The 10,957-nt window shown below is 37.4% G+C and overlaps 1 protein-coding gene across 4 annotated transcripts in view; it reads right to left on the bottom strand.

Annotated features, from left to right (window-relative positions):
• Nucleotides 1-9,039, bottom strand: part of asgr1c.1 (asialoglycoprotein receptor 1c, tandem duplicate 1) — a 47,122-nt gene extending 38,083 nt beyond the window's left edge. For 3 of the 4 annotated variants that reach the window (XM_079607223.1, XM_079607219.1, XM_079607222.1), the window contains exons 1-3: nucleotides 8,906-9,039; nucleotides 6,962-7,042; nucleotides 6,639-6,800 (exon numbers count right to left, since the gene is read on the bottom strand). In XM_079607223.1, the coding sequence (XP_079463349.1) occupies nucleotides 6,639-6,800; nucleotides 6,962-7,042; nucleotides 8,906-9,032 (370 nt within the window). In that variant the 5' untranslated portion in view covers nucleotides 9,033-9,039. The remainder of the gene's footprint in view (nucleotides 1-6,638; nucleotides 6,801-6,961; nucleotides 7,043-8,905) is intronic. The other variant, XM_079607220.1, reaches the window with a different exon arrangement.
• Nucleotides 9,040-10,957: the final 1,918 nt, after the last annotated feature.

Below are 10,957 nucleotides of genomic sequence, written 5' to 3' on the forward strand. Positions count from 1 at the left end.
ATTTCACACTACACAACTTTAAACGTCGGCAGATCGCTGTGCTGTTTAGACTACATGACTTGCTCTGGAGTCTTGAAGTCGTTGTGGTGTTCACACTACGTGACACTACGTAAATGAACTGCAACAGGGGGTTACACACTACACGAGCTGACAACAACGCTGTCACCCAACGACTCTATCCGGTCCCCAAACCACATTTTGTCACGAAAACACACGCGAGAAGTGGAATGGGAAATGACGCGAAATAGAAGTTGTCTATTTGAAAATGGACGTCGGGACAGAATTGGCGGTGAAAAACAAACAAACAGTTGTTTGCGCACTGATCTGTTTAGAACCCTGAAAAAAGAGAAAAGAATATGGGTGAAAGGATGGATAAGCACACGCGGGCAGCAGGGATTGCATGGACAGTAACCTTTATTACTGATTACGCATGTGAACATTTCAGACGAGAATTTCGAAATCAGTGTGCAAGGCCATTAAGCAGGGTCCGAAATTAACACCCGCCAAGCGCCAAATGCGGGTAGATTTTCCGTTTGGCGAGTAAATCTCAAAAGGCTATCCGCCACACTGGCGGGTGAATGTTCATACCAAAATAGTAATGTAATAAAATGTTTTTAATAAAATGTTTGTCCCGCCATAGTCTTATCTGATCGGTGAGTAGCCGAATGTAGACGAACTGCTGCGCGTGTGACAGGGCGCATGTTTAACTGAAGAACGAGCAGAGAGAGAGAGCGAACCCCGGTCGCGCGCGCGCGCTCTCGCTCTCGCTCTCTCTCTCTCTCTCTCAGTGGAGCCAGGCGAAAGTATAAAGGCTTCACCGTCTCCTAAGCGCTGTCTTGCTCTCTCTCCCTGGCACATATTTATCAAAATAAATCGACACGATGGTAAAAGGTCGGAAGACCATAGTTTCTTGTGGATCATTCGGATATTTATTTTTCCTGAATTACCGCTGGGTGTGAATTGTGCTAAAACACCTTCTTCTATGAAAAGCGTTCCGCACAATCAGCTGACATAAACCACACTTTAAATAAACGAAAAAACTATCCAGTGATTAAATGTTTTCTGTTTTGACACAAATCTTGTGGGATGTCCTAGCTGCCGGGATAATCAGATTTTTCAGAGCTACAAAAATAACATGACGCAAAAATCGCACCGTGTACGCCCGCCTTAATGTTTTTCCTCCTGTAGCTAGACTAGTGTTTTTGTATGTAGTTTTTAAAGACTATTTAGCAGACGTGGGCCAGTATTGGTTATTTCTCAGATTTTGTTAAGCTTTTGGTTTACCTCAAAATATACAGTAAAATAATAGGCCTGCTGTTGCTGACATTGAGAGCTCCATGCTTTCCTATGGCTCTGTAACATTAGGTTAATGTTTGTCTTCAGATACTGTTTAAATTAATATATATATATACATGTATATATATATATATATATTTATATAAAAAATAAAAAATAATACATTTCAAATTTTGCTCTGGACAATTTTTTATGTTTGTATTCAACATAATACCTTATTATCTCAATTAAATGTACTGAAATTAATGTATATGTGACACAAAAAGGCTGTTTTATTATTTTGGCCGGTAAAAAATATGCTTGGCTGGTGGATTTTTTCATCTACCAGTCCCCGTGGCAGGTGAGCCAAAAAGTTAATTTCGGACCCTGCCCTTAAGACTAAACTGAACTGAATCACATGAAACGAACACACAGGAATGAAACTAATACAAAACACAACCATACCTGCAAACTAGTCGCTTTTCGGCGAAAATCGCCGTTTTGAATGGGAAAATGTCATCCACGTGAATCGTGTAGATCCGAAGAGTTTTTATTTTTTGGGAGGGGGGTGGGGGGGTTCATCACGCGAGTCATTTGGCCAATCACAGTCAAGATAACGGCAGCGCCCGCGCCCGCGCCCCTGGCTGTAGCTTTCCCGCGAATGAATGGGGGTTCATCACGCGAGTCATTTGGCCAATCCCAGTCAAGATAACGGCAGCGCCCACGCCCCTGGCTGCAGCTTTCCCGCGGATGAATTCATGCTTTGGACACTGATTACTTTTGAGTTAAAGGGCATATTGCAGTTTTTTTTTTTTCCAGAATTAATATATAACCTTGTATGAAAATACCATATGAAAAGTAAATGCACGATTAAAAATTGTTTTGCCAGACATAAGGGCACAAATTCAGTGGAAAACGTGACCGTTTCCTTGACCGTGTTGAAAAAACGCTTTTTTTTCACCACCGCGTCATATTACGTCACAATGGGGAGTCGTTTGCCGGGCGCTGCGTTCGCTCAGTGCAGAATAGGCTGGTATTATGTTGAAGCGGTCGTGATTCACTGTGTTTTCGGTGGTTATTGTATTTCAATTAATAATTATCGTGATAAATGACTGTGAATTATGGCCTGTCAGAACATCGAGTCCACAGGTTTCCGAACAAGAAAAAGGATGGTGCTTTCTTCCGTGTTTGTGTGCGTTTTGTGCAGGGTAAGAGACGGCCTTCGCTTCTGCGTCTGCTTTGAAAAACGCGGTAGTGTGTAGCGTTCACTATAGACTGCATGATTATAATCCCGGCGATATGATGAGTTAACGTTACGTTATATGATGACGGCGATATGTGCACATTGTCCCGGCTCCTTCATCGGGTCGCCCGGTCCGCCGTCAGCATGTGGGTCGGCCACCGGTGGGAAACATGACGCTCACGGATCCGTCAGAGATCACTTATTGTACATTTGTTTTACAAAATGTGCCTTGTCTTAATTTAATTCATTAACGTATCCTCCATAAACTTGTAATGTCTTGCAAGTCTGCAGCCGACACTTATTATTATTATTATTATAATATAATATATTATGTTCATTTTCAATCTGTACTCCGAATTTTAATGTTTGTGTTGGCTGCTTCTACATATAAAGTTTTTATACAGTAAGAAAGTTGTGATTGTGATTATTTTTTTATTCATTATCACCAAATGGGGCCATTCAAAACCTTTATAATGTCCCTCTTTCTCTAGAAACTGTCTCCTAATGGCTGACATACACGTGCAGGTAAGGGTCTAAATACTAGCTTTGCTATTGCCTGACACATAATTACAATATTGTGATCTGAGCATAGTGTTATACATATCGTCGGCTAACGTGAATACGTCTATAAGCTAACACTGTTCTCTCATCGAGACCCGACTCCTGCCCTGTTCTCCTCACACCACAGCTCAATGCGTCTCCTCTGACCGCTGTTTTGTCTAATCCTGACCTGTCTACTCTCTTGGCTTCATATAAGGCTCATAATTATATGGCTGAGGTCTGTCATACGAGTAAACATTTAGGCTACAATTTCCTCAGCGTCCGAACTGTCATTGCGATCCATTGCTGTTGCTTTCCTATTGTTTACTTTGACCGCTCTCCCTCATGATACGTCACTTCCGGTTTGGCGGTTTTCAAATGCGGAAGTAAAATTTTCTCACAAAAACGACTCCAGAAGCCTAAATAACGTTTTATAAGTATATGTTTATATTTAAATCTAGTTCCTACATTATTGTTCTATACATTGGCTCACTGGGTACTCTAACCTGCAATATGCCCTTTAAGTCCTGTTATCTGTCAACAATATAATTGTTTTCTCTAACGTTGTTGTTAGTTAACATGTTTAACATTAACGTTATATTGGTAAGTAAGTAAGCTTGTCGGCTAGTCAGCTAACGTGAGATCAGCAAATTGTGTTGTTACTGTTAGCCTACAATGTTAGTTCAATGTGAAGAATTGGCAAGGCTATCTCCTCCACTGCATTAGTGTTAATTTCGTTGACGAATAATTTGCATCATTTTCATCAACGACATTTTTCACAGACGAAAACGAGACGAAGTAAATTATAAAAACTAGTTTAGAATGACGAAAATCTATTGACATTTTCGTCAACAAATAAACTAGACGAAAATGTTAGATAGTGACGATTTGGGAAGCGATCCATTCAGAACTGATTTCCTGCGTTGGTGGTAGATGCGCACAAACTGTAACGAGCTGATGTAATTTACCCAGCGGGACACAAGTTGGCATGCGCTGCATGTCTCATCATCATGTCTCATCTTTTTTATGCGCACGCACGCACACACCCGACCCGAAGCGTGCAGCCATAGACACCTATACAGCGCGCGAGTACTGAATTGAGCTCTGTTTCGTGTCTGAATGGACAAATACACAACATTATGTCTAAATGTCGGTTTTGGAGAGTATTCAGGTAAATTATGTCGGTTATATCTTAAACAGTTGTGAGTGTAGGCCTGTCGGATGTGCAATTCTGGATCCGCATGTCATTGGAAATGATCCGATGTCTTAAAGTGACAGTGGGTAATACGTTAAACCTAATGCGGTCTGTGTCCTTACTATTGATCAAGCAACAAAAGAAAAAGAAAAGCATTCTCTGCTCGTTAATAGCTTTAAGGATTAATTATATTTAATTAATTTAAATATGTCTGCTTGAAAGAATAAAAAATTATGTATGCAATTAGTTATAAAGAATGCATATATCATTAATTGAAAAGAAGACTGTGTTCTACTTTAGGAAAAGTGGTTTTATTTATTTTAAGAATTTTTAAGTCACAGTAGTTAAATCTGTATCTGTACATATGTTCAAACTTTAAAATCAATATATTAACAGCCTACAGGTTAAAGGGCCCCTATTATGGAATTTTGAAATTTACCTTTCATGTAGTGTGTAACATAGATCTAAGTGAACAAAAACATCCTGCAAAGTTTGAAATATGAAAGTGCACCGTATATAAAGTTATTGTCTTTCAAAAGTAAGAGTCGACTCTGAGTCATTTTTATGAATCGTTAGAAGACCGAAGCTTTTTCTCTGACTAGATGACGTCAACTTGTCAAGTTATTTGAATACGATACGCCCACTTATTGCGCTCCAAGGCCAGCAGGGAAACATCATGGCGACGAGACGCTGTGTTCTGAAGTGCGACTCAAAAGACAACTTTTTTCATCTGCCCAAGGAGGAGCATTTGAAGACTAAGTGGCTACAATTCATATAACTATACCACAGAAGTATAGTCCGAGCCTTGTGCTTTGTTGGCGCCATTTTGAAGACGATTGCTTTTTAAATGCAATCAAACTTGGATTCGCGATTCGGCTGATGTTGAAGGAAGGTTCATTTCTAAGTGTATTTGCATCAGCTTCCTCCTCCGTATCACAACCTGTAAGTGTTATTAATAATTGTTGCTTTTATGTTTTATGTAGCATGCTTAATAATTATTTTGTTTGTTGTGTAAGCACCGTTTAGCTTCTAGGTCTTCAATGACAATTGTATTGAGATGTGTGAAGTGTTTGTCGTTGTTTTCGGAGTTGTCTTAAAGAATAGAATAATACCTCGTAGTAACGTAACTGCATTTTTTTTTTGTAAAAACGTTATGTTTATGCATCGGGCTAACGCAAACAAAGACTGATTGTGCTTTTACAATATAAACTCTGGGCTATGCTCGCTAACATAACATTAAATTCTTTATCTTATTTTTTGTTTTTTTACTACAAACTACAAAGCAGTGGACTATAATAATTATTATAACACGATTTAATTGATAAAAGCATCATTGTACTCCGTGTTAAACAATAAGTATTATCTCTGTAAACACTGCTGGGTCATCTGACCAATCGCAGATTAGCGTCGCGCAAAGGAGGGGTTTGAAAAACGAGTCGTTGAACGAATCATTTGGGAGTCGGTGAGCAAATCAGGTAAAAATAAATGCATATTATACGGAAACAAAAGTGTTTTTTGTAATTGCATGCCTGTAAAACTGTTGTTGGGGACTCCCTAAACAACATTAGGAACATTTTAAATGTCATAATAGGTGCCCTTTAATAGATGTTTTATCCGGGAGTATATGGGTTTGGAAATTTTAGAGACATTCTAAAGTAAAACGGGCCCTTGATCACTAACACTAGATCAGCTTTATTAAAGCAACAACATGTAACTTTTGCTCTCGGGGTCCCCCTAGAGTTGGGAAACAGTATTGTCCTCTACTACTGTCGTAAACTCTGTCATACATGCACGTGCATTTGTTGACAACCATGATAACCCTGAACACTGTAGGAGGAGTTCACATGCAGGTGTTCTGCTTGCGTCGCGTGTGAAATGTCTTCATCCAGGTACAGTGGCATATATTTCAGCAAATCATATGAATATAATTTCATGGGTTTTATTTTTTTTCAAACGACAAATGATCGCGATGCTCACGTTTACAAGCCAGCGTCATTATAGTAGCCTAGTCTATTGGTTACCGTTTTACTGAATCTATATGATACTTCATTGCAATGTTTGAGTGGTAGATATAATAACCATATATCGTCAATATTATAATATCAAGCTACCATAGATGAATCTGCAAATTTTACAAATCGATTTGCATTATAGCTTGAGGCAAGACAAATAAACAAATATCACAGACATGTTAGGTATCCTAAAATATGATTTTGTACATCTTATATATTTACTTGCAAGATTGTAGCCCCTACCAAACTTGTGTAATGTGTCACCTTTTTCAGACCTTCTGAGTTTGCAGGTATGACAACATAATCATGACACATGTGTTGGTTTTGGAGGATTTAAATACTGTCCATAATATATATAAAAAAAAGATCTCACCCAGCTTTTGTTGGTTTTCCTCTTGTTTGGATGTGATTGAAGAGGCAAGATTGGTCATCAAGGTCTCAATATTCTTCTCTTGAGGTTTGACTGAAGTTTGATTGGAACTATAAATGTTCACCCAACTCTCTAGCACTGAGAATGTTCTTTGTTGATGAAAAACTGTGAACGAAAACTTTTTTGTAATCAGCATAATGTAAAGGCTGTAAACATGCATACCACTATTATGTTTTTTTTGTTTTTTTGTTTTTGCATTACTCACTTTTTTAAAATGCAAATATTTTACAACGCAACACTTTCAAAGTATGATGTTAACCACTCACGGATGACAGAAGTCATGATGATGAAAATAATCATGCAGACTGTTCCTAGAAGCACAAAGATGCCAGTTTTTCTGCTACAACCTGCAGAAAACAACACACCATGAGAAATAACATTCTACTTTCTTTTATTTCTTTAAAGCAAGACAGCCTTTCTGTTTCTTAAACAGTAGCGCACACGTAGGGGTGGGCGATATGGCAAAAATATCATATCACGATTTTTTTCAGGAAAATCACGATTCACGATTTTATCACGATTCCTTTTCATGTTGGTTTTACTATTTTGCAAGTGACTGAGCATCACAGCCAAACTAATGTCCCTATTTTAAAAACAAAGCCTTAGGTAACAACATATAAAATAGAAAAGAATGGCAGACATTTAGGCCAAAGTGGCGAAGATAAAAAATATTTGTCATTGTCTTTGTTATTAAAAATTAAGAACAAAGATACACATACACAACTTAATATACAAATAAAAAAAACAGTGCTTTATTTTTTCAGCTACAGGTGTATTTAACAGCATTGAAGAAAGTAATTAAATGAACAAATATGAAAATAAAACACAACATCGACTTCACTATATAAATTTTACATTGATTCTTATTAAAGCTACTATTAAAGTTCTCAGTCAAGAGTGAGTGAGATGCTCTTTGTATTTTGTTGTTTTATTAACAGGGATAGTTCTCCCAAAAATTAAAATTCTCTCAAGCCGCTTTAAACCCGAATAAGTCTCCCTCTTCTGTTGAAAATAAAAGTTATTTGGAGGAATGTGGGTAACCAAACAGTGGATGTACCCCAGAGACTTTCAAAAGAAAAGCGCCCGTTAGAATAGCGCATCAGCAGCGAATGACATGTTTAACCGGCAAGGCTTTAAATTATTTGCACATACAAATAATTCCTTTTTATGAACTACAGTGTCCCGTTCCTCTGCATTTCATGTGGATATACGTCTCGCTGTACAGTATGTTGAGACGGAGGCGCCAGAAATGCAAACTGATAAAATGGACGATCCTACGATATTTCTTCAAAAGCAGATCGTGGAGACATTTTAATCGACCACGATCAAAAATCGTAATATCGCACACCCCTACACACACACGGCACTAGCAACACCAACGTCATGGGTTCAATTCCCAGAGAAAGCAAGAACTGATAAAGACTGCTATCTTGAATGCAATGTGGATCAATGTGAATGTGATGTGCAATATGATCAGGAAAGTATTTTACGAAACACGTCACGCCTTCATCCATTCAGTTGTTGCAGGATAAACTCCAAAGCTTAAAATGTAATTAGTAGTTTTACAACGGAAAGGTTTTGTGAGAAAGTTAGAAAGAAAGAAAGATTAGTTAGAAAGTAAGTAAGAAAGAAAGATTAGTTAGAAAGAAAGAAAGATTAGTTAGAAAGAAATAAAGAAAGATAGTTGGAAAGAAAGAAAGATTAGTTAGAAAGAAAGATTAGTTATCTATGTTGCAGGATAAACTCCAAAGCTTAAAATGTTATAAGTAGTTTTACAACGGAAAGGTTTTGTGAGCAAATGCAAATTTTTTCGGGGGAATGTGGCAATATTTTTTCCCTCGCATCTCATATTTTTTCAATCACCATGTTCCTTCAGGGCTCCGTATCTTTGTTCAAAATGTTCACAGTAGTCATTAACACACATTAGCGTCAGTGTTCAGTTCAATAGTTCATGTACATTCAAATAATGAATCAAATGCTATAATAATTCTATTTTGAATAGAATTTGAGGGTTTATTTCTTTGTTAAACATCATATTGCTTCGCGTCATGCCTAACAACTTATTCACGACAGCACAGCCTCTTGTACCTTTCTTACTTAAAGTGATTAGAAAGTGTAACCAGACATTAAGGTAGTTGTACATCTAACTAAAAGTCTTTCTCTCATAATACATATTTCTGTATCAAATACAATTTAATATCATAGCAAACCTTTGCTAAATGTCGTCTTCTGTTCATATTCCATGTCCAATTTCAGGATTTCTTCACAACTCTCAGTTTTCTGATAGACCATCATAACTTTTGCTGCTACTTGCTTCCTAGAGAATCCAGAACACATTCAGAACAGCTCCTGCAATGACAGTGAACAGGGCATTGGTGTATAATAATAAACTACTTTCCGTTCCTCTTTCCAAAGAATATTGTGTAACTGGATGGTAAAGTTCGTAGACCAACTTTAAGTTGGCTTGAAAAAGCCTAGCCAGAAAGTTCGAAAATGTTCTAGCATGGTTTATGATGATTTATCATGTTTCTGGTACGGTTTACCCAGGGCTTAATTTGAGCCGGAACACGCCGGAACATGTTCCGTCACCTCCGACATTGGATCCGGAACCTTTTTTATTGGATCCGGCACCTCCTGTGTCACTAAAATAATGTCAAAAAGACAGGAAAGTTTGCTTAACTTTTTCAAATACGCTGGACAGTCAGATCCCAAAAAAGCAAAAATCGTTTCCGCTGATCAAAAAGGAGACCACGGTGGACACAGTAGTCTAGTATCGATATCTCGTTATTTCGACATAATAAGGGGACAATATAATCTGCATTAAGCCACATTAAGCGTTCTTATAGGCCAATGGTTTTCTATGGGAGGAAAATGCTTAACCGTTCATATTATGGGCTCATCTGATTTTTTGTACATAGGCCTAGCATAGCCTATTTGTTAGGATTTTAGTATCATAATGATTAGGCTAATAAATGCACGCACAATTATCCGTGAACTTGATTTGAACAAATGCCTTTCAACTTGTGTGTGCAAAATTCAGAATTAAATTAATGTGCATAAATTTGTACAAATAGAGAGTGCTATGTAGGCATATAGCCTACTGTTGTAGCCATTAAAAAAGCGTGTTTCATATTTGTTAAAATATTATAATGTTTTTTTTTTTTTTCCATTTATGTTGATTTATGAAAAGTGAACAGCATGACCGAGTAAAATAGGATGCGGAATATGAGACATGGAGCGGGTCAGACATGATTTTGACCGTTGAAGTTGTTATAGAAAGCCTTTCTTTAAAGTGAATTTCGTTTTGTATAAATTGTATCTTAATTTTAATAAATTTTTCATCAACCAATTGCCTGTATTTAATGAATAGGCCGACGAAACAAATATAACGGAGGCGCCCGCGCGCTCACTTGCGCACGTGAACTAGAGCACATCCTAACTTAACGAAACTCAGTGTATGCCTCACACAGACATGACAAATACATCAAATACACAAAGCTTGAAATGTCTTTAAACGAAATAATTCAAAACGAAAAAAAGAAAAAGGCTACTCTCTGATTATGTAGTAGCTAATCCGCTTATTTATGTTCATTTCTCTCTATAAGCGCGTTCACACGGAGATGGCGATCGTCAACTTCATCTTTGCAGCCGAGTCGACACTTTTAGAGAAAATACTTGTTTATTAATAAAAATCAATACACGTGTCACCGGATTTACAGATGCACGCACACATATTATTTCGAAATAACGAGATATTGTGTTGAAATAACATTATTATTAATAATAGCCTACATCTTTGTAAAAAGAATTTAACAAATGAACGTGAACTAGTTCATTTTTAGATGTGTGAATTTAGTTCATAAAAAAAAGAACTATGAACATGAACTAGTTCATTATCATATTATTATATATTATATATTACATATATATATATTATTATTTTTAGAAGCTACATAGGCAGTGTAAATTTTTTTTGTTCCATTACCTCCAACCCCCGTTTTAAGTCGCCGGATCCACCCCCCCTCTGCGCTCCGGGACCTCCCACTTTACAAATTAAGCACTGGGTTTACCACATTGCTGGCATGATTTAGCATGTTTTAACATGACCATGGATGGATGGAAGGATGGATGGATCATCAAGATCAGTTAGAAAGAAAGAAAGAAAGATAGATAGAAATAAAGCAAAAACAGACTACTTTGTGTTTACATGATATCTATGCCCAAGTAGCAGTGCTTCGCCTGTGCTTCACCCTAATATAGTC

Source organism: Phoxinus phoxinus (assembly GCF_949152265.1).
Source record: "Phoxinus phoxinus genome assembly, chromosome: 3".
Taxonomy (NCBI): domain Eukaryota; kingdom Metazoa; phylum Chordata; class Actinopteri; order Cypriniformes; family Leuciscidae; genus Phoxinus; species Phoxinus phoxinus.